At 32.2% G+C, this 25,867-nt stretch overlaps 1 protein-coding gene across 2 annotated transcripts in view; it reads right to left on the reverse strand.

Annotated features, from left to right (window-relative positions):
- LOC142321863 (E3 ubiquitin-protein ligase MARCHF5-like) overlaps positions 1-25,867 on the reverse strand; it is a 73,904-nt gene that overhangs the window by 41,836 nt on the left and 6,201 nt on the right. For both annotated transcript variants that reach the window (XM_075360324.1, XM_075360333.1), the window contains exons 2-3: positions 10,911-11,032; positions 8,088-8,181 (exon numbers count right to left, since the gene is read on the reverse strand). In XM_075360324.1, coding sequence (XP_075216439.1) covers positions 8,088-8,181; positions 10,911-10,978 — 162 coding nt within the window. In that variant the 5' untranslated portion in view covers positions 10,979-11,032. The remainder of the gene's footprint in view (positions 1-8,087; positions 8,182-10,910; positions 11,033-25,867) is intronic.

Below are 25,867 nucleotides of genomic sequence, written 5' to 3' on the forward strand. Positions count from 1 at the left end.
CAAAACAAACACAATGGAAATTACCCTTTTTTACATAAATGCTGATACAGTAAAAGAAAAAGTTATACTATTTGAAATCCACCTTCAGGAAATCTCTTCTGATATTCATGTCGAGCAGCTTCGGAATTTCCTTTACAAAATCCATAAACAAAAATTATAACAGCATATTCCTCTTTAGAAAATTGAAACAGCATTTTTACACTACGATATGATAACATTACACTTCCATTCATCTGTATTATAATTTATTACATCAGATTCAAACGAAGTACATAATTTTCATTGTTAACCTATACAATAAAATTTTCTTAAATATTTCTAAAGTAACATACATTTCAATTTATTTTTTATAAAATTATTTTGTTTTACCTGTGTAAATTAATGAATATATTCAGCTAAAATATAGTTTTATAAATTTTGTATTTCTTTTAACAATATTTTCAGTAACTAGCATTTTTGTTTTTAAAAAGAATGTTTATTAGGTACAGAAAGAATAATATGATTTTCTGCCTATTTTTGTTTGTTTTGCTTCAATAAAAAAATGATTTTTATTTTTTATTGGCTGTATTTATATTAATCTTCTCCGAATTAAATTCTCTACAAATTTTGTTATTAAATCTTCCACATTTATAAGTCATTTAACAAAGCTATTGTCCTGCAAACCTACAAAAAAGCTTGTTTTTCAATACCAAATTTGTGTTTACATCATATATCTTAAAAACTACTGAAAAAAAAAAAGTTACAGTTCTGGGACCTGTTTTGTTCCATCTGCCAGCTCAAATTCAAAAGAAACCACCATCTTTACTCCTTAAAATTATCCAAAAATTACAGTAAAGTTTCTTTTTATTAGAAGGGCTGAAATCCGAAATCTTTCACTAGCAATTACTCGAAAACAAAGCGTTTCCAGACCTATGTTTAGATGAACTTTTTTCATTAGTTTCATGATATAACATGTCCTGAAAGTTTCTCCATTTCTTCATGGGACATCCGTATATACATATTAAGAGAAAGAGCAAGAAAAAAATTATTAATGAGCACTTATACAATTCCTCATAATTACTGATAACAAACATAGTTTGAGTATTGGTATGCAAAGTATTTCGATTGTTTTTTGACATCCACAGTATGTATTAAATTGTCTAATCCTGTAAATGTTTTCATTATTAAAAAAACATGTAAGGTAGTGTGCCCTGTTCCCAAACAGCAAATAAGAACCTCCTCTCGATGGTTATTCTTACATGAAGAGCTCCATGGTGATGACAGTGTTCTTGACTGTACAAAAATTTCTTGATGTTAGCATTCCATTTGCTTCGCTTATCATTACAAACCATTATCTTCAGAAAACAGACAAGATTGTCTGAAATAATGCGAATTGTAAAGGAGGCTGCAAACAAGCCTCCTTGTCACACAATCGGTGTGCTCAAGGCCTGAAATTCCATTACGGCTGTGAGAAGCTCACAGTTGTATTACACTGAATCATTTAAGAAATAATAGACTGTATCACACCAACAACAGGGTGTCTGGTGTACATGTCACTAATTGCCTGCAAGACACTCTTGGAAACTGAGCAGACAAAGTAAATTTTGGAATGTTGGGCTAAGTAAATTTAAAGCTTTATTAATAGCATACAGCTCCGTGATGAAAACACTGGTGCTGTTGGTAATGTCATACAGTACAGTATGTTCTATTGTCAACTACAAAAGCACAACCAACAGAATTATCATGTTTAGAGCTGTCTATATAAACAATAGCATCTGGATTCATATTATTTACAATATTATACAATTCTTCTTAAAGATAACCAGATTCGTATACTTTTTATGTTTCTGACAAAGACTAAAGCAACAATTTACGAAAGAACGCCACCAAGAAGAGTAATATCATTGAGTAACAGGAGGAACTGGAGGTAACTATTTAGATAAGAAAAGGTGATGAGCTTTAATCCCTCTAGCAGGGCAGTAGATTTTGGTCATTCCTAATATCGATTAAGAAGTTGTTTGGTGAACATCGCAGCAAAGGTCTGATGATTTGGTTGTACTTTAATGTGGGCTACATAGGAGATCATTTGGTTTGATCTATCCCAATGAGATGGCTCACCAATGTTCATTAATAGACTTACCATGGGGTTGGAACAAAACACAGCTGTAGAGCAAGATGAATAAATGAATGATGAACTACTTCAACATAGAGCAGTAACCCATGCAAAAGAAAAAGACATGCAGCGATAGTCTAAGTGGGAACGAACCAAAGATCAGTAGCGCAACATGCATACTCAATATGGACATAATGATGTTGAAATATGTTCTCAAGTTTAAAGAAAATACTTTTTTCAGTAAATTGAAGGATACTGACCTATCACAGCTAAATTTTTTATTCAAAAAAATTGTGTGCTTACTGAAAATAAAAACAAGCTTATTACAAAGGCAATTAAATTTTGTATAAACTGAATGTTTTTCAGGAATTGTAACTAAAGGTAAAGGTGATAGAGATAAAACCCCAATTATTCATTATCACTAATAATGAAGTCTGGAGTGGTATAGGTTTGTCCAAAGTGGTATAGCTGATGTGAATAAAAAGAGTTCACTTTTCAGGGATGACAAAAAATGGAGTGAAAGAAAAGACATAATGTCCATTCTCAAAGCCAAAAGCTATTATTCTTGAAAAGAGGTAATTAAGAATTTACTGACCAAGACAAATACATTGGAAATTTGTTTACAGACAATGTAACACAAATTTAAAGAGAAAAGATCAGCAACTATCATTTGCCTTTTCTAACCCATGGCTCTTTTGACATTTATTAGGCATTATTTTGTTGTAATTTTATTTTCATAACTGAGCTAGATTTATATTTTTGTGCTCATTGGTAACTTTAATGGTCAGTATAAAGTTTATGAAATCTTTGAAGATATATTTATTTACTAAGCACATAATAAAATGACTAATTTAAGAAATGGTGATTAAAATGTATTTAAAACTAATGTTTACATTTTTAATAATTATGTTAATAAAGTATTTTGTAATCAAAATTTTGTTGTTTATAAGCATTTGTAGGTATCTTGATTTTAATAAATATGGATTAATTACTGGCAAAGCCTATATAGAATCATTCTCAGAGTTTGATGGTGTTTTAATGACACAATGGTCTACCTTTAAAGAATATATTTAATAATAGGACTGATAGTGAAGTTGAAAAAACAGTGCAGATAATAAAATCAAAAGTATGTACAGTTGAACTGATAATATATTCAACACAGAGTACCCATAACAAAAGTTCAGGCTTTTACAACAAAAGTTTAACTGAAAACAGTTAATACAGTTGTGGACTGAAAGTACCTCACATTAACAATCAAAATCTGCAATGGCTTCAAATAACTCTGATGGGGCTGGTGATAAAAATCTCAAATTTACACAACTTGCAGTGTTTTTGACAAATAAAAAAGTTTTTTGTGCATTGTACTAATAAAAAACTTAGAACCTACCATTTTGACCTACTAAATAAGTGCTCCAAGGGGATTTCTTGTCTTCTTGGCACTTTAATATTTTTATAGTTATTACTATGGTTGAAATAGACTTGTTTGAACCATTTAACTGTAGTGTTAATGTTATAACAGGCGCTTGAAGACATTTCCAGTCGTCAGGAAATTTCATGTTGCAACATGCTCATTTATGCTTGTTGCATCATTTTAGAGTGTTTATTAAATAAATACATTTTACTTAATAATATTACATTTGCAAATTTTAAAATCAGTTAGATTTTTACATTATTTTCAAGTAATTTCACATAAAACAATGGAAGAACAATGTTCCATAGGAATTTATGTGAATGAAGAATGTCATAAAACAGTGTACGGTACAGGGCCAAAACAACTTATTAAAATCTGTCAATTTAGTGATGAAAACCAACAACTTATTTTTTTACTTGTTAATTCAGATGTCACTAGCGTTTATAAGTATCGAAAAACGTTTTTGTCAAAATTCAGTCACCTGTATGGACAGTTCTGTTGTGACCATTTGAGAACTCATAAAAAAACAGTTACGAAAAACATAAGGGAAATAACATTAGAGCAAGATCTTAAAGGACAAATTTAAATTTAGTTCCTGGAGAGTCTCTTTGTGTTAACTGTTTCAAAAGTACTTTTTCTCAGCAGAAAAATAACTGAATGAAATCAAGAGCAATACATTGCTCCACATCACAATATTGAACAATTGGATGCTGCTTCAGGCATTTTGGGTGTATAACCTCCATCAAAATTGAAAAAATTAAGTATGGATCAAAGGCCATCAGCATTAAAATTTAAAATAAATAAGGTATCTGAAAAATTAAAAAAAGAATCTTAAATTGTTTTTCGACTCAAAAATTTCTAAAAATGAAAATCCAGCTCAATATTCTTCACATGAATATGATGATTTTATTTTAGAACTAAAAAAAAAATGTGTTCTTGTTTATAAAGATAAGGTTAAAATTAACAGTTTACTTTCCCAATCTTGGATCAGATCTAAAATAATATCAGAGTTCAATGAGTCTGAGCATTTAGTTAGACTTACTAGAGAATTAGTTAATGAGCAAGGCATTCTACTGGAGTTGATGTTATGGTGGTGGGGGCAAACACAAACTGGAGTAAAAGAGAACAGGAATTAGTAATAACACAATTAAAAAGGTTGTGTTATTTTATGAAGATGACAATAATAGCAGGCTGTTATTTTTACAAGGATTATGTTAGCAAGCATGTTTGTGTCAGTGCATAAGCAACCTTGTTCTGATAAACTTAATGAACTGTATGTCTCCTTTAAAAATGAAAATCCTGAGGAAAAACTGGAAGATGATAGTTCTGCGAATTCTGTCCAAAACTGTGTATTTTGGCTGATATATCCGGGACTCATACAGTTTGAGTCTGCCCCTACCACCATAACATCAAACTCATGATTGATGGTTCCAAACTTAATGTTGATTATAAGGACTTAGAAATCTTAGTGACAAGGATAACTACAGCTGTATGATGAATATGTGCACCAAATGTCCAGGTAAGCAGACAGTGTTTGACATGCTCAACTTTTTTGAATAGTATGATGTGTTGCCAGATACAATAATGTACAAACAGTGGGTAACAGCTAGTAGGACAGAGATGGTTACTGTTCTTCAGACTAAAGATGAGTTCTTCAAATCATTGGTGGAAAAATTGAAAAACTCACCATTTTGTGTCACAATCTCAAGCTAGGTTTTTCAAGAATAAAAAATCAGAATTAGGTGAAGAAGAATGTTTGGTGATGGTAGACTTTGCAGAAAACTTTTCATTTCTTGTTCAAGACGAGATACAAAGCTTCCATTGGGTCAACAGCCAAGCCACAGTTCACTCTTTTGTGTTTATTACAACACAAAAGTGTCTGTATTTTAAGTGATCACTTGAAGCATGATACAGCAACATTTTATTGTTTTCAAAAACTTTTAACACACCATATCAAGGAAGTACATCAGAATATTAAAATTTCATCTATTTTACTGAAGGTGCTTCAAGTTAGTATAAAAATAAAAAGAATCTTGCTAATTTGTGCAGTCACAAAAAAGACTTTGAACTTGAAGCCAAATGGCACTTCTTTGGATTATCCCATGGGAAAAACACCTGTGATGGTGTGGGAGGAACAACAAAACGAGAGGTGGCAAAGGCAAGCCTGCAAGACCATTAAACAATCAGATACTAAACGATGATGAAATGTATTCATTTTGTAATCATAAGCTGAAAAACATCAAGTATTTTTTTATTAAATCATATGAAATAGCTAAGATTTTAGAAACTCTAAAAAACAATTTTGACTGCTGTGAAACAGTTTGGACTGCTAGTAGGTACTAGAAGCTACCACAAGTATGTTCCTGTCAGAAGGTATTCTAAGACGTTACTTTACTTCAGACTCCAGGACTATGAAGACCATCCTGCATCAAGTATTGTACCACTTTCACTTACGGAAAAAGGCAATTGCTTATGTGAAAATCAGTGGTGGATAGGAGATGAAGTAGATATTAGTCTTGAAAATGATAATGTACAGGTTCATTTTTTCACCCAGCTGGACCCTGTACATCATTTCAAAAGTCTCAACAAGACAAAGTGTGGGTACCGATCTGCAAAGTCCTGAGAAAACTGACATCACTTGAACTAACTAAAGTGGATCACTCACACAAATTCAAGAGAATTATCAGAAAAAATAACATAGCTGGTTGGTTAACCACACTAAACAATAAACTTCCAATGGTACAAAAACACGCTACTTCATTGAAGAATAATTAAAGTTTTGCTATAATTTATTTTTTCTTCGATAGAGTTTACAAAAATAAATCTATTTAAAAATAAAAATGGATTCTTGAAAAAAGATATAGGCTACCACATTGAAATCTCAGTTTGGGTAAGTTTTACAAGTATTTTTGAATCAAAATTGTATTAAGTTACTGGTATTGGTTGTTACCATTAACTTACGACCTATCATTAATAATTTAAAAAAAACTATTTTAAAAATATTGAAAATATCAACTTCAACAACATAGGGGCTAAATATAAAAAATGTAAAGTGCAAAGAAGACAAGAAACTTCCTTAGAGAGCTATTTAGTAAGTCAAAATGGTATCACTTTTACAGGTTTTTCATGATTTTTGAGAGGTTATAGTGCAATACACAAGAAACTTTTTTATTTGCTATAAACATCTACAAAAAGCTGCAAGTTGTGAAAATTTGAGATTATCACCAGCCCCATCAGAGTTATTTGAAGCCAAAATCTGAATTAAAAAAAAAAATAATTTTCAAAAATTCAGAAGTAAGTATATCACCATTAATATTATTTATGATAAAATTACCAACATTTACCTACATATAAAAAAATAATTCAAACAGTGTATGCCATCCCTGTCTCTTGAAAAAAATTACCAAAAGTGAAATTTAACTATTTTTCATGTTCAACTTTATTGGTAATTTTCTCTTAGAAAGAAGAGAGATAGATAGGTAAATAAACCACTGGACCAATCTTTTACCTTGAGAAAATATGATCTAAATTGATTTTTGTTTCATCCTTCCAGGACCAATAGTTTTTTAGTTATGATTTTTTCTGTAAACCCTTACAATCACAAAAATAGGTGTGCACACCATAACGAAAATGGTTGTCACAGGTAAACTGCTTAAATAAAAAATTTAAAAAAAATAGTTTTAAGGTCCTGAAACATGTAAGAAAGAAGTGGAAAGTTTCATTTTATTTTGAATTTGTCAAGCAACCAGCTTATGTATTTTTGGGACACTTCAAATTGACTGACCCAAATATAATAGATATTAGATGAAATGATTAACTGACCATAACATTATACTGCCACGTATATATTCTAAAGAAAATCTATAAAATGGTGGAATTGTTTTTCTTTTTTTTTTTTACTTTTTCAGATCTCAATTTAGAAGTTTTCATATTCAAAATCATGAATGTGTAAAATAGTTTTAAAAGCATGAATGCAAAAATAGTTTAAAATCACTTACAAAAAGTTCAGGGAAGTATAAATTGAAAAACTGTTTGCGGGTGTTCAATCCAAATGTTACAAGACAATGTCTAGAGTTGCATTAAGTAATAAATGTTGAACAGATAGCCCATAGGCCAGCACAAAAAAACTATGTGTAGCATCTAAATTAACATATGAACCCAGACTAAATCAACCAGATAGTGATCTAAGCACATCTTCATAAGAAATAATATTAAATAACTAACAAACTGGCACCATAATAAATCTAGTTTCTTAGTGAAAAGCATTTAACTAATAATAAAATGTTACAAATTAAAAAATTTAAACCAAAGTTATTTTATCACTATTAATAAGTAGTCCTGTACAGTAATGCTACAGATGAACACAACAAACCTACAACTAACATTTCATGGATACCAACCTTAGGTTGCTAACAACCTAAAGAATAACAACCAAAGAGTTAATAAATTTTAATTAATTTTGTAATCTTTGGTTTAAGTGGAAGAGAACTAAATACAGCAACTCTGCTACATCAAATAAATAAATGTAATCAATCTTATCAGAATCACTAAAAATTAAAAATATAAATCACAAAAAAGTTTAACCCATTTTGTTGATCCTCGACAGCTGCAAGGCTGCACCCATGTAGCAGATGTGTCATCATCTTCACTAGCAAAACAAACCCAACAATATCGCCTCCTGCAAAAAAAATTTACAGGAATAAACATACTAATAAAACCTCTGAACATCTAAAAAAAACTGTGTAACATTGTATTTCAACTGCAAATCCTCCATAGTCTTATCTGTTTTTCCCTTGACAAAAACTTCAATAATTCAAAATAAAATAAAAAGACACTGATAGTTTAGCAACATATTTCTATTTCAAGAATTTGTTTCTAGATTTGAAAAAGACAAGACATCATAAATAAAATGCCACAGTCAGGAGGGTCAAATTTAACTACACTCAATTTCTCATTACTCACTTTCTTCTTACCTAATTTTCGTAATTATGCTTTAAATTAGTTTACTGTTACTTCATTTCAAGTATGCTATTATTTACATATAATCGTAGTTTAATCATATAAATATTTAAGCCCAAATATGCTTGGAAGCAGATCAGTTACCACAATGCAATTGACAATCAAAAGAAAGAAATTTTTTTCGTTTTTTTTTGGGGCGCACAACAAAGGTTAGCTAATAGTGGCTGGACACAATGCTTCTACAATCTAATTTTATAACAACAAATACTAAACATCACAGATATATAAACAAAATAAAAAAAATAAAGATAGTAGACGATCTACCATGGCGGAAATGGAATTGTTCGGGATCAATTATGGCATTTCTGCCTCAAGAAACCACTCTTGACAACCATTTAACATTCATTCCATCAACTTGCATAGAAGATAGGATGATAAATTGATGATATCACTTGAGGATGATAACTTTATCATAAATTATGTTAACATAATTTATCTTTTTATCACATTTCAATATGGAAATCATCAATGCTTCTGACCAAGAATATGGAAAATCCTGATCAAAAAATATTTTATTACAGTTGCACAAAAGATGACTAAATGCAGTATCAGGGAGGTGTGATAACTTACTGAGAACCTGATATTATCATTTCCAGGGGAAGTCACATGAAAATTATTCAAGGCATACCTTAGCTCATCAACAGAAAAAGGTATATTTAATTAATTTTGTGAGTTTCAAATTACAAACAAGATATTTCACACCTGCAACTTATACCTCAGGGTCATTCCATGTCAAATCAACAAGCCTCACAACGTGACATCACCAATTTCAACAAAATTCATAGGATTGATCATATCTATAAAGTGATGCAAAAAAAATATCTTTTTCAGATTTTTCAGTCGCTCAGTTTTTTGTGTAGGACGCCATAAAAAAGTAAAAATTTCAAAAAGCAACGTTCAGGTAATTGCAAAAAATTAATTTTCTCATCTCCTACGAGAGCTAGAGAGCTCAATTTAGTGTCACTTTAAAGCTCTTGGAATGGGCTTTCATATGACATATCATTTGGCAAGATTTTGTGACATTAATAATTCAAGGTAACAAAAAAATTTATTTGCCCTTGAATATATCCTAGTGTATTTTTTTAAATTTGAAAAAATATATTTTTTGCTTCCTAATGAGTTGTACATGTAGTAAACATTTCATAATGGGATTGCAATGTGATCATGGTGAAATAAAATAATGAACTTGCACATACTCACCACTTCACTGCAATTTGTATATCTTCCAAAGATATTTACAGAAGAATCACACAGTGTACACTTCTTTTTTACAACTTCTGGTTAGTATTGTCCACTTCTTGCTTTGAGAGTATTACTCTAATTAAATAAGCACAGGCGTTTTCGAATTATAAAACAATATTTAATAATGAGAACATAATGAATAATTGAAACATAATGAATTAATTGAATATTATAATAATAATAATACTGTAAGAACTGTCCACATCATCACTCTAATCCTTGATTTGACAATTAGGCTTACAATCTATATCTCAAACATTGTGATACAACAGAGAAGTTATAAACTTTTCCTGTTGGATTTACCCTGGGATCTACTTTTGAAGTAACATCACTCCTATGTACATTACGAACATCCTCAAAGTCTGGGTAGTGGAAGGAAGGTAAAGGTCTATGTGGATACAAAAACATCAATTTGCACTGATTGATTTTCCTCATTTGAGTCTAGAACACACCCTAACCATCAGTGTCCATCATATCTGCAGATCAAGAACCCAACCATTTCTGTGAATTCAAGATCATCCTTAATATTTGTTGTGCTTGCTACTGTTGAGTTGTTAGAAAATGAAAATGCACTCACTTGTATCCATTTCTTGTTCAGCGGAACAAAAGATTGGAGCTTCTGAGTAGCTGGTATAGTTCTTGCTGTCACTGTCCTACTCTTCAAAGCCTCTTCTCCCTTATGCTGTTGAACTGTACTGTAATGGAAATATATTAACTCAATGTGTCCATTTGCCTAGTAATACAACTGTTGTGGAGTCAAGATCTGGTCATTGTAGGTCATTTGAAGATTTGCTCTAGCTGCACGTCTTTTAACAGTCTCTCCAACACCATCACATGCAATTTTGCCTTGAGATATGGCAAAAAAAATGCCATTCTGCTTTGATCCCAAAGTCTGATTCATGGTAACAGAGGTTGAGAAGATTGAGTCTGTTTTTGTACTGAGTAATTTATTAATTATATTTATTAAAAGTATGATTCTACTGAATAGTGTGAAGGACAAAAAAAAAATCATTAGATAAATAAATAAACTAAAAATGTTAGATCTCTGAACTTTTCATCAAACAAAATATAATTTATAATTATAATATAATACAATTTTAATGAAACATCAATCACATTCAAACAAACTATATAAAAAAAACTTACTCCTCTGTATTTCTTGACTGATTTGTTGGATAATCAGTTGATATAGTGTTAATGGCAGCCTCTGCCATGATAGCTAATCTGGATGTTCATGAGAATTTCCAAGAACATGTAAATTATGAAACCTGCAAAAGTAGAGATACATTAACAATACTTTTCCAATCAAATATCAGATACATACATGGTGGTATCAAAAGGTTTTGAGAATAGTTCTGTAACATGCAACAGCTGGCAGCACAAGGCCTCACACAGTCACTGGGAGCACCAACCTTCATAGTCAGTGAAACAAGACACATTGTACTGTGTGCATCAACAGCTGTGTAGCTTGTACTATTGTGATCATGTGAATTACCACTTTTGCAATTCCCCATGAACACCAAGCTTGAACGTGAAATTATGTGTGAAACTTGGCAAATCTGTCCCCAAGACGTTGCACATCGTGCAGCACGTTTACAGTGATGCTGCTATGAATCATGCAAGGTTTTATGAGTGACATGCACGCTTAAAGAGCAGAACAACATCACTGAAAGAAACAAAAGATCAAGAAGATCTTCAATGATCTCAACATGGGAAAATATTGAAAACATTTTTTTTTTTTTAGGGCGAAAAACGCCTGCGCGTTATCATCGCCCGGAATCTTTTTTTTATATAAAAAATTAAAGGAATTAAAGCTAATCTAAAAGATGAATAAAACTTACAACTAATATCACAGATAAAAACTAAAATAAAACCAAGAGTAAACAGAATTTTACAAAGTCCGAGATGGGTGTAAAGGGCCCATTCCCGGATAACAAAAAGACTAAAAAAAAAACTAAAAACCATAAAGGAACTAACATAAAACTTAAAACTAGGTTAAAAACTAAAATACAAAATTAAATAAAACTTAAAACTAACACAAATTATATAATTAAAACTAGGATAAAAACAAAAATTAAATAAGTGAAATAAAACTTGAAACTAACATTACTAAAATCTTACAACTAATATCACAGACAGAGTCTTTAAAACATAAAAGTAAAATAACTATATAAAATTTAACAAATTCTGATAGGGAGTGTAAAAGGCTCCTTAATCGGATAAAAAAATCAAAAACACAGAACCAAAAAAATAAAAAAAACAAACTTATTAAAAACTATTCCAGTATTAAAAAATATATGCAACAATATTAAATTTTTTGTATTAACCCAGCACTACGCAAAATTAGAAACATCTGGGTTAAAATTTCATTATCATTGCACAAGACACCACGGATATATTCTGGGTAGTTTAGATTTACGACGCAACGCTGCATAACATATGCAATCCACGAGTATATGGCGCACAGTCATGCGGCAGTTGCATCGTGCGCATAGGGGTCCTTGTCCTCTTGTCATCAGGTACTCGTGTGTGACCCTCGTGTGTCGTATCCCCAATCGACAGAGAAATACTTCCTCACGCCGAGTTTTTCTGTATGAGGAATCCCATGGCAACACAGAATCTTTAATCTGCCGGAGTTTATTATCAAGTGTAGCCGTCCAGTCACCTTGCCACTTTGCTCTTTGTGATTGTTTTACATAATTAATAAAATCAGAAGTAGCAACTCGGGTGGTGAAAGGAGGCTGATTATATGCTTCTTTGGCAGCGGAATCTGCATGTTCATTACCTGGAATCCCTACGTAGCTAGGGACCCAGCAAAAACTTACTTCTGTGTTGCGATTATTCAACTCAGCGATTGCGTTGTAAATTTCAATGACGATAGGATGTTTGGAATAAAAGTTTTTTAAGGCTTGGAGAGCACTACACGAGTCACTGCAAATAAGAATTTTTCTATATTTAGGGTCAATGATGTTTAGAGCCTTATTTATAGCGTATAGTTCAGCGGTAAACACACTCGTAATACTGGGTAGACCAAACATATAAGTTCTTTCATTGACAACAAATGCACAACCAACGGTATCGTTTTGTTTCGATCCATCGGGTCTGGTTTCATCTTGGAGAGAACACACTGAAACATTTTGGGGAAGACAATAGGTAGTGTTGATTGTTTATTGTATGTCGTAAGGTCAAAAGTAAAATTTATAAGGTTTATTCTCCACGGAGGATATGAGCAAGGATACGTAGGAAAGAATGACGGTGGTCAACATTTATATGCTGCAGCAGACGTCGGACACAGACACCTACATGTGTAGTACAACGTGGATGGTCCTTATACTTTCCTACATTAGGATTTATAAAGATTGAGTCAAGAGCCGGGTGATTTGGCTGTCCTCTGAAACGAGGAAAATAAGATGATAACAGCTGGGCTCGTCTATCCCAAAGTGATGGTTCACCACAGTCTACAAGTAAGCTTGCGACAGGACTTGACCTAAATGCGCCTGAGGCAAGCCGAAGGAAAGTATGATGTACACCATCCAGCATTTTAAGCACGGTTTGACGAGCTGAAGAGTAGGCGACACAACCATAATCTAAATGAGAACCCGAACAAAGGAATAGTAAAAACGTATCATACATGACCAATCGGCTCCCCAGTTGGTGTTACTAAGGACTCGCATCATATCTAGAAGTTTGGAACATTTTGTTTTTAATTCTTTTATGTGTTTGACCCAAGTAAGACGGCTATCAAAAAATAAACCTAAAAACTTGACGTTGATAGCAATAATCTCTCCGTTCAGAAAAACTTGCGGAATAGAAGGGTTTCGTAGCCGAGAAAAGACTATACATTTTGTTTTGTCGGATGAAAATGTGAAACCAGTAATCCTGCACCAAGCTTCAAGGTGAGATATAGTGTTCTGTAGTAGTCTCTCTGCAGTGGGTGTTGAACGACTCGCAATGTAAATAGCAAATAGAGAACATGACACAGGAGGCTGTACACATTTGGTAATACTGTTTATGGCTCCAGAAAATAAAGTGGCACTTAATACACTACCTTGAGGCACTCCATTCTCCAAGATGACACTACCTGAGAGCGAATCGTCCACCCGAACACGAGCCGTTCGGTGATTTATGAATCCCCGGATAAAAGCAAGCATATTGCCCTTTATTCCCCATTCTTTGAGCGTGTTAAGAATACCACGTCGCCAGGCTGTGTCGTATGCCTTTTTTATATCAAAGAAAATAGCGACGAGGTGCTGGCGATTGAGGAAAGCGTTTTGTATGGCTGTTTCCATTAACACTAAATGGTCAATGGAAGATCGTCCTTGTCGTAAACCACAATGTTCTGGAGATAGAAAGCCATGTTTCTCCAAGTACCATGTAAGTCTGCGGTTTACCATTCTCTCCATGATTTTACACAAAACGTTTGTTAATGAAATAGGGCGGTAGCTTGAGGGGTTGGTTTGGTCTTTACCAGGTTTATTACTGGTATAATAAATGCTTCTGACCAGCAGGGTAGGAAGACTTGTTCGGAGAATAAACCGTTGTAAATATTCAAAAGATGTTGTAGTGCCGAATTACGAAGGTGTGAATGCATGACAAGGCGAATGTTGTCTGGTCCAGGGGAAGTGTCACGTGAGTTATTAAGTGCATGTAACAATTCCTTAAATACGAATGGGGTGTTTAATTCACCTACCGAATCACCTATGTTTAACGGTAATACTTCTATCTTAATGGAAGCGGAAAGATTTTGCTGCAGTATTTGCCACAGCCGAAGGTGATGAAAGGAGTTCCCCTCATCAATAAGACCGAGAATTGATTGTTTCGGTGATCCGAAAATTGAACGGGTTTTTTTCCACACAGTAGACGTGGGAGTAGTACGTGAGATAGTGTTCACATATTTCGTCCATGAACTCCTCTTAGCGTTCAAGAATACCCGACGGCATACCGCTCTAGTCCTGCGGTATAAATTTAGATTTTCAGCTGTAGGCCTGATTAAATTTGCGTAGTGCCTGTCGTAGATTCCTTATAGCATATTTGCAATCATCATTCCACCATGGAACGAAAGAACGTCTAGGATTACCCGATGTTTGTGGGATATATCTGTTGGCGTTCTCAAGTATCATGGACGTAAAAGAGGAATATTGGGTAGGATGTTCGCACAATCGTCATACTGTGATTGGAATATTTTATGGTATCCATTCCAATCCGCCTTTTCAACAATCCATCTCCGTGGCCTTCTTTTAATCTCGCAGTCTACACCGAAACAAATAATAATTGGTCTGTGATCGCTGCCGTAAAAATCATCACAAACAGACCAATTGAAATGAGGGAGTAAATTCTCTGAGCATATGGAGAGATCGATGTTAGATACAGTACCAGATGATAAGAACATAAATGTGTGTGATCCATTTTTCAGTAGACAAAAGATCCAAGTCTTGTCTCACTCTGTTTATCATATTTCCTCCAGTGGAGCAGTAGGTTGAGCCCCAGGAAATATGGTGGGCATTGAGGTCTCCTACTATTAACGATGGAGATGGTATTTGCGTGAGGAGATTTGAGACATCTAGAGCACTGAACTCAGTGTTCGGTAAGAGATTCAGATTGCAGATATGCAATTTGAAGGGGATAGAGACCTTTACTGCAATAGCAGGAATGAGTGGTTAGTTGAATTCTTGTAGCCGACACCCCATTCTTCATGAAGATAGCCACTCCACCACTCTCCCTACTGTCTACTAGGCAGTCGTATCTCTCACAGAAGTATTCTCTGAGTGTAATTGGGTCATGTTGTAGAAGGTGTGAGTCTTGGAAACACATGAATAGTGAATAATGTGCGTGCGCTAGTACTCTAATATCTTCAATGCGGGACCGAATACCTCTAACATTCCGCTGAATAATGTTCATAAGTGTAAAATAAATAAATTAAAAAAAATTAAATTTCGGAAATTACATAAAAATTAGCTGTACGTGATTCGGTTTTTCTTTTTTGTATTTTTTATTTTGAAGAACTCCGATGCCCTGGGGTCAGGTGGTTCTTCAATCATATCATCCAGTATATGAGGTGATGGTGGAGGAGATTTGTTTGAATGGGATGCTGCAGTTAACATCCCAGAGGGGGTGATTATGTGGGTTCCCTTTACGGGGATCTGATTAGGTGGCTTACTGCCAGCTGTGATAGTCCCTACTCGTGCCGGTAAGACTTTAGGAACAGGGTCTTTCGTATGTATCACACTGTTGGATTCACTAACTGCGACGAAAGACTTTTTATTCATTTTTGTCAGCTCTGAGATAGTGGCTGTAAGTGAAGCTACTTGATCAGAAAGCATCTGAACAAGTTTTTTAAGCTCATTTCAGGACCCGCACAGCTGATTATTAACATTTGTAAGAGTTTGTTTCGATGTAGCGGTGGCAAAAGATACATCTGGTTTAACCAGGTTCCGTGAATTATTTAACGTTTTGTATTCTCTGCGTGCGGCCGGGAAAGATAGCTTTTGCTCCGTACAGATTTTGAGAATTTCCTTTTCTTCTCTAAAGGTTGGGCAATCTCGGGAGCGCGCTGTATGTGGACCACTGCAGTTTGCACATTTTTCACTTTCTTCGCAGTTAGTGTCATTGTTACCTTCTTTAGCACATCGAGCACAGATCTCATTTTTCGTGCAAGATGTAGTGTGACCAAAACCTTGGCATCTGAAACATCGCCGTGGGTTGGGTATGAATGGTCGTACCCGAACCATAGAACCGAACCAAACCCGGTTTACCCGAACCGGGAGGTAACCCACTTTAATCTTCTCTGGTGGAACAAGGAGATTGAATGTTAGTATAAGAGACGGTGTCGGGTCTTCCGTTGCGCTCTTCCGTTTCATTATACGTTTCACTTCAACAACATCTTCGTGGCGAAGCTCATCAACTATTTCAGTGATATCTATCTCTAAAAGCTCTCGACAAAAATTACACCCCGGCTCGTATTTAACGTTTTGTGGCATTCTGCACTGATATTTATACCACCCATATTACGGAGACGTAAGATAGATCGACTCTGTTCATCGTTGAATGTTTCGATCAGAATCGATCCGTCACGTAATTTCCTGATATTTTCGGGGAATCACTAGCACCTGTTATAGTTTTGTTTATTAAGAAAGGTGAAACCTTTTGGAGAGAGCCACCTTCCTGACTATTTCGGAAAATAACGAATCTAATATTTTTAGAAATCAAGTCTGAAGATTTGCAGTTCTCTTCAGTAGGACTTTTATCCTCGTCAGACAAAGCTGATCAAGGAGCTGATCAAACGTAGAGCCATTCACCCATCGGCACGATTTGTTCCCACCTTGGGTTACGGTTGCGTTTCGTAAGATGTCGCAACACCACCGAGTGTAAATGTTAGAAATATCAGTGTAGGATGTTGTTGTGTAATTGTGTAAGTGTGTATGTTGTAATTTATGTAGAGTTCTTGGTGGTGTATAATGTAAAGTGTTCTGCAGCTCACTGTATAGTGGGAAGAAAAGCTGCAGAGGCTAGGCCCGTGGAAACCCCTAACCACCAAAGTCTTGGCTAGGCCAACCCCCAAAGACTTAAAGAATAAGACTCCCCGTCGGGGATTGAAAACATTGTCATTGAGAATTTGTCCCCAGTGGTCAGACCATAGTCGCAAATTCTATTGTCAGGTTTTAACACAGAAGGGGGAAGACCCTCAGCAAAAGACAGGAACTGTGGAGCATGAAAAACTGGATGCTCCATAACAACAATGCACCTTCACCATTCTCTCTTCACACGTGAATTTCTCAGAAGAACACAACATGATCTCAATTCCACATGCACCGTACTCTCCAGATTTAATTCCTGTGGACTTCACACTCTTCCCACAGATGAAATCCAACTTTAAAGGGCACCATTTTGTCATCCTTGCGGAATGCACCACAAATCACAAAATGCACTTGCCATGCTTCAAGAAGTGAATTTCAGGACACATTCCAGACGTAGAAAGAATGCTGGGAACACTGTATTGTTATGAAAGGGAACTACTTTGAAGGTGACAGTAGTGCGTACACATAAATAAATGAAGTAGTTTCTTGTTAACAGGTGTCGTCTCGAATCTTTTTGATAACCCCTCATATTTTTAAAAACATAATCGATGTTGAAAAGCATAAGAAATCGAAAAGATTACTATTGGACCAGAAAACAGACTCATTCCAACACAGTTGACAAATTCAACCGTTTAATAATAAAGAAACATAAAAAATAAACATTAATAAATTAGTCAGAATTATAAAACAAACTCTGTAAAGAGCAGCACACAAAAAATAAAAAGAAACAGCACTTTTTTTGTTTTAAATGAACACTACTGAAAAAAAAACAAATGAAAAATGGTAGTGAATTCATGAAATTTATCTTCATACATCCAATACCCTCTCACATCTCTAATAATCTTTTCTTTCTTTTTTTATCTTTCACACATAATTCTAATGATGATAACTTTAATAAAATACCTTTAACTGAACAGTTGACAATAGAAATTCAAATAGCTATATGAAAACAAACTTTTATTTTTTTTCTTACTAATGAAAGAGAAAAAGAGATAACCATGAAACAAGCATTTTACAAAAATTCACAAGTACATGTGTTTACATAAAGTGGTTGTATTATACTGGACCAATATTATATTGCTCAAATTAAAAACTTTTATTGAGGTAACCATGAATGTGGCAGTATAGCTAAAAGCTATGTTAAAGACTCCTTTACTGATGACTGGTGTGGGGTTTGCGCTTCCACGGACTCATTTAGCTAGTCAGAGGGTGATATTGTAGGAAAAGAAAAGTAAAAATGTCCGAAAGAAGCCTAAAGCGAAGGCGTTGGCTGAGATAATTTTTACTGATGTATATGTCTGCCGAGAAATTTGCAATTGAGGCCTGGCTGATGACTATGAGATGTAATCAGTTACAGAGTCTAAAGACAACCTCTGGTAAAGGCCAGGGTTCAGAACAGAAGAGCTGGTGTGACGCAACCGGAATCACCACAAGGTGGGTGTCTTCCCCTATGAGGTTGGGATGTTAGCTCAGCTCTTTTGCAAACGTACTGTATAAACTTTAACTGAGCTTAGAAAATAAAACATAAATTATTATATTTATGTCCAAATGAACATGTAAATGCAGATAAATCTGTTGGTTTTGAGGAGCAATTTGTGGTTGCAATGAACCCTACAAACTGAGGTATTTGGATTAATAAGTCAGCAGTCACCAAACACATATGTGCTCTTGAGCCATAATTATGGCGCTCTAGCTAGTGCATTGCTAATCAGACTAGAACTCTTACTAAATTTCACTACTACTTAATTAATCAGACTTGGACAATAGACCAAGAGAGGCATAACATCACTCAGCATGAATAGATATAAATTTAGGTGTGATCCCAAATATAGGATTATATTTAAATTAACCTTTCAACACCCAAACTTGCCTTTTATAATATATAAAAAATAAAATAAAAGCACAGTGATCCTAAGATTTACCAGCACACCAACCAATAGGAAAGTGAAATTGAGTGATAATGATTTGGATATTAATCTAAAACAAGGAAAGAATTGCCATTCTGATGCTAATTTTGAAACCAATATTTTTTTCACAGGTTTCATTAACTGTGTGAACTGAATAAAATTCAGTAATGAGAAGTAATTACTGGTTTAGTATAATAATTACTGATTAAGTACAATAAATATTGATATTTGTGTGAATAACCATTTACTATTACTGATCAATAACTGAAAGGAATCAGTATTGACATGTAGTGTACTGAAGTATGTAAGTATTTACTTACGAATGATTCACTCCCACGGACCTGTCTCAACATGTTTATCAGTATGCTGCTCTGATATCACCCTAATCCCTAATGTTCTACACTAACTAAAACAGCTTCATTTGTATGTACCTTTTTTGTTCATTTCATATGGCAAAGAATGTCTAGCGACAATCAAACACATGATAGTAGTGAAATACAATTTGATGTTTCATTAACAAAAGCTGAATGCAATAGAACAGCATTTGTTAATACGCTTAAAAAGAATTAAATTATTTTGAACAGATCATTAGCCTCTAAAATAGTTGCCTCAAAATAAACTGCTTGGGACGATATAAAAAGTAATTATTAGAAAAGTAGTGGTGAAACAATTTCCTTAGATAAACTGAAGAGGATCTTAAATAATGTAAAAACTGAAATGAAGAAGATGATCAACAAAAATGTTACTGGTAATAGTACAAATATTAAAGTGTGAGAGGAAAATTTTATTGACTTACTGGAAAAATATGAACCCAACTATAAACAAAGTACCTGTCGCACTTGGTGTCGGAAATGTCAGTAAAGAGAAATGATGTGAATCAAGCATTGAACATAAACAATGGTCATCGTCAACAAGCACATTGACTGAAAGTGTGAGCCAACTTTTACTGATAAAATGCTACAACTACAATTCATATCTGAATATTTAGTTATGTTTTGGCGTGATCGTTGAAGTGAATATGGAAATTTCATCACAGAAATAGTGAAAAAGTTTTCATCTATGGTTGTGCTAAAAACTAAATATAGAAACAGTCTTTTGTCACTTGAAAAATGCTTTTTGTTTTTAACATAGATACACGTATGGTAAAACTTTTAAATGAAAACAAATTCAACCATCTTATTAATTATTTTCTTAAATGTGTACTTATAAATGTACGTAAAATTTTAATAAGTGATTTTTATCTCATAAAAAGATTACATTACTGTTTATGTGTAAAGCTGTAAGCTAATTTCCGAGCCCACCTTTCATATCACTGTGACCCCCAGGTTGAGAAGCACTGCTATAGACCATACCATCAAAATAATAAAAAATAAATTAAATAACAACAAAGAACATCCAAAATTTATTAAAGGTATCATAATCATTACTATAAGAAATATATGTCAACAAAACTATTTTGAATTCAGTAACAAATATTACACACAAAATAATACCTATCTATGGGATTTCTACTACCAGCAACTATATCAGAAATATATCTACACGATTTTGAGAGTAAATTAGACACGTTATCATTCATACATATAAACTTTAAATATGAACATGATATGTTGATGATATTCTCACAATATATAACCTGGTAATAAACAATGATCATCTAATAATATTAAACAAATTAAATTCTTAAAATGAAAATTTTAAATTCTCACTTTAAATAGATAACAATAGAATGTTAAATTATTTAGATGTCAATAACAAAATAAATGACAACCAAATTGAAACAACAATTTATAAAAAATCAAATCACCCTTGATCTCAGAAAATTAAAACTACACAAATATGATTAATAGAGCAATCAAATACACATATAATAACAAAGAAAAGTTAAATAATGAAACAAACAACATAAAACATATGGGTTGAAAATGGATATGATACTATTTTAATTAAAAATATTTATTCAAACTACTACCAAAACACAATAACCAAATAACAACCTTGCAATCAATACATAAGACACAAAAGAGTGAAAACATATTCATAAAGTAGTATACACTAATAATATCATTGAAAATATTGCTAAAATTAAAATAAGAAATATTTAAACCAGCATACAAACTAATATCTACATAATAAAATATTTCAAAAAACAAAGATAATAATAATAAAATAAACAATCTGTGTTGAGTTTATAAAATTAAATATATTGACTGTAATTTAAATAACAAAAATAAATATATCCTATAAGACTAGATTTCTTGAACAGTATAGAAATTACAAAAATAATAAATTAGGTTTATCTAATATGGCAGATCATCTAATAAACAAATCAACATTCTATTTCTGATATTAACACAAATTTAAAAGTAATAGAAATTAAATATATTAGAAAAATATTACATATATAAATAAAAACCAAATTTCAATTTGATAAACCATGATAGCATTTGAGGGAGACGGTCTTATAAAAACAGCAACAGATTAGCAGCACTCATTTAAATTAATATGCAAATTTTATTATTTTAGTATTTTTATTATGCAATAATGGAATTATTATAAAACGGAATGCGGGATCTCACAAAAGCACTTTCACAAAAAAGGAAGGAAAAAGAACAAAAAAAACCAGAAACGTTTGTCTGTATCTCAATAGTCTGTATTAGGTGGTTTATTTAATAGAATTTAAATATATATATTTTTTTTAATGTACACATTCCAGAGGTTAAGTATATTTTCTTTGGCCAAAACATTTTAAAAAAAGACACAATGTAAGATTACAATGTTTTCATAAAGAGGGATTTCACAAACGAACAAGATTTTTTAAATATCAACATTTGTAAAATAGTGCTGTTGATTAATGTTTATGTCAACCAACACAGACACCTATAAGTTTGTTATCATTGATAGAAATCTGTATACAGTCACGGGGAATGTATTAAAATTATTTACACAACACTTCTAAATAAAGTGCTGGGTAAAAAATGTATATTTGCTAAATACTCAACACATTAATTATAAAGGGGTAGTAGATGACAAAAATTGGGCTTTATCAAAGAATAATTTAAGAAAAATTAGCAATCCAATTAAAGCTGTAAAAAAAATATGATAATTTATATAATGTTTTATTATTTAATTAATTAGTTTTTTAATTCTTAATTTTCCTTTAATAACATTTTCTGTACGTAGCCTATGTAGCAACTTTTGTTATTACATTTTTAATTTTGTCTTACGTTACAAGCAAACTGACAGATTGAATGTTTTATACTCTATATAATACTTTTTTTATACTCTATAGTCATGATAAATTAATGTGACCATAAGTGATATCAGAATAGAATAGAATAGAACAGCAGCAAATGTCCTTATTTTTTTGTATTGTACTACAATAAAAATACGCATAGGTAATAGACCTATTGACTTACCGTTTAGTTAATTCTAATTCATGATTCATAACATTCTTTTAACGATCAGAAAGCAAAATGTAATGATGTAGGCGATATAGTTTAGTCATTAAGTGCAACTTTTTTCTGGGATTTTTCTAAAATATGAACACCACCACCAAATCGCAAATATATTATCCATTGATTTCATAGTGTAACTGTCATTCGATAATTCAAGTTCATACATACTTTTATCCACAGCACTACTTAAATTATGATACAGTACAGTATATTTTTCTTTTATATATAAAATTTTACAAGGTAATATGATATTAATTAAAAAATATTAAGAAAAGAAAATTATTGGTCAATTTAATAAAATTTTACCAGTATATCTAAGAAACAGAAATTTTCACTACCTTACTTTATCAAGTTTTGAGATTACTTTATTTTACTCCCAACTAATTAGGTTTTTCATGTGAATATGTTGATTATCTGCAAGAATATACTTAACGTTGTAAATTAATGAATAGTTAAATAAACCATATTAAATAAACAAAACATAAGTGGTTTTACAATAGGCTGCACATTTAATATGTTGCACTAAAAAATTTAAAAAATTGTCAATGTTATAACTTTAAATGGCAATGTAAAATTATTTTTAAGAATTTACTTCATTTGTAGATCTATCATTCAGGTGCTCATATGAATGTGTACAAACAAAAATATCAAAACAATGAAGGGAAAGCTACTTATTGTTGACAGGCTAAGCAGAAGGATAAGTGACTTGTGAAAAAACTAAATTGAAAAATAACTTTTTGGCATTCTTGGCAAGATAGAGTGCTTAGATAAAGAGCTTTGAAGAAAATAATGATACTGTGATTTTGCTCATTAAAAAAAAAAAAAAAAAGATTTAATTCTCTTGGTAATTAATTAATTATAATTAATGTTAACAGACAAAAAAAACACCATCAGTAAAAAATTTCTCAAACTTTTCCAACTGCCTTTAAGGTATGGACTGGAATTAAAAATTTATTTATGCCTTCCTAATTTTCCTGAAGTAAGTTTTTCATTAGATCAGCCCACAATAATATCTTGTAGTTTTAATACTTTATTAAGAACCATTTTTAATCAGAAAAAAATTTCTTAAAAAATTATTCACTGGAATTTGAAATTAAACATAATCTGTGAAATGTTTGTAACTGCTTATTTCAAAATTTTTTTTAACTTTGTTTTGATAAAATCGCTAATAATTAAAAAATGCAATGCTACTGAAATTAAAATCTCCTAAAATAATATATCTAACAAAAAAGAAAGGAAAAATAAAAAATTCTGTTATTAAAAATTGTTTTCCCCTGGGCACACAACAAAGTATCATTATCAGTACTCAGAACAATACTTATAGAGTAAATAACTAAATATTAAAAATTAAAGAACAGTAATGTAAAAACATAACATTAAAATGCCTAGGCATTAACACAATGCCTAGGCTTTGCAGACGATTTAGCCCTACTAGCCCAAAATATAGAAGAGGCCAGATACCAACTGTCAACACTGGGAGAGATTGCAGGAAAAATTGGTCTAAAAATTTCATATGAAAAAACCAAAATTATGGTGAGAGACCCACTATGCATAAGCAAAGTAAAAATAAACAATAACGACATAGAACTAGTAGAGAACTTTAAATATTTGGGGAAAAACATCACACACAACCTCCAAGAAAATCCAAACTGGAATGAAAGAATAAACTCATCAAAGCCACAATAAAAACACAAAACATCTATAACAAAAAATGCATGTCCATAAACACAAAAATAAGACATTATAACTCAGTTATCCAACCAGAAATACTTTACAGATGCGAAACCATATTTGGACCGTACAAGACAAGGTTTACTGACAAACTGGAAAAAATTGAAAGACAGATTCTACGACGATGCATCGGGGAAAAACATTAAAAAAGACGGGATTTGGAGAATTATTACAAACAAAGAGATTTACAAAACGATCATCCCGATAACTAATAAATTTAGAAAGAAGAGAATTTCTTTTCTAGGACATATTTTCAGAATGGAAGAGACCAGACTTATCAGACGGATAATCAAACTTTTCTGGAACAAGAAAAGCAGACCAAACTGGTTATACGAAGTACAGAAAGACATGAAGGAATTAGACATAACCCGTGAAAACCTAAAAATGAAAACCAGAAACTATGAGAAATTAAAAAATAAAGAAACAAAATTCCTATCAAAAACCAAGAAAACAATAAGCCGGGTGTACTCTGAACAAGAAAGGGCAAAAAGATCTGAAACCCTTGGAAATTACTGACAAAAAAGAAAAGCTGAAAAACAACAAATCAGCAAGAAAAGAAAGAACTTGCCAAAAAATGAACTAAAGTGATCTATTATGGTCTTAAAAGTAAAAAAAAAAAAAAACACAACATAGATGGAAAACACCTATACTGTATGCTAACTTATATGTTAGTTTTTTTTTTGTAGAAGAAATAAAAATAAGTTTAGTATCATATTACGTGTTACACAGATATGGTGATAAGTGTATCTAAAATCTCCAGAAGCAACCTAAACACAATACATCATTAACATAAGTAAATAATAGTTATTTTTACATACTATATAATAGAAAATTAATTTAATTTCATTAATTAGTAATAACAAACAATAAAAAAATACTTATTTGCGTAAAATTGACAATAATCGAACTATGGAAGAGAAAGAGTTGAACAGTGAGTGGAGCGCTTACCAGCCAGTAACAGCGAAACATATGGCCTAGCCAGCAATGCCAAGTTAGATACTTTAGTACTAAATTCCACACATTTTTGTTGATTGAAACATTTTTCAATCTTTCATATTGGTCTAACTTTAGACAACTCATGCCGTATACCTAAATGTTGTCTGACATTAATACTGGCTTGTTTTTTCCCAATTGTAGATCGAAGATGCCTAGAAAACACAACTGAAGATTTGGTAGCAGCTCCTACAAAGATTAAGAGCGAGAGAAATTAATTAAAGCTATTAAAGAAAATGATTTATCGATCAGGCAAGCTGCAGATAGGTTTGGAGTAAAGAAATCAACACAATAATAAATTGAATGAAAAACAATCAGAACAAATTGAGAGGCCTTCTACCTTTAGTGATGAGAAAGAAAAGATTTACATTGATCATCTTATTGTTGTATCGAAATGGAGCTTTTCTTTTTCATTTACAAATATTAGGTATATGATTAAG

Source organism: Lycorma delicatula, chromosome 1 (genome assembly GCF_047948215.1).
Source record: "Lycorma delicatula isolate Av1 chromosome 1, ASM4794821v1, whole genome shotgun sequence".
Lineage (NCBI taxonomy): Eukaryota > Metazoa > Arthropoda > Insecta > Hemiptera > Fulgoridae > Lycorma > Lycorma delicatula.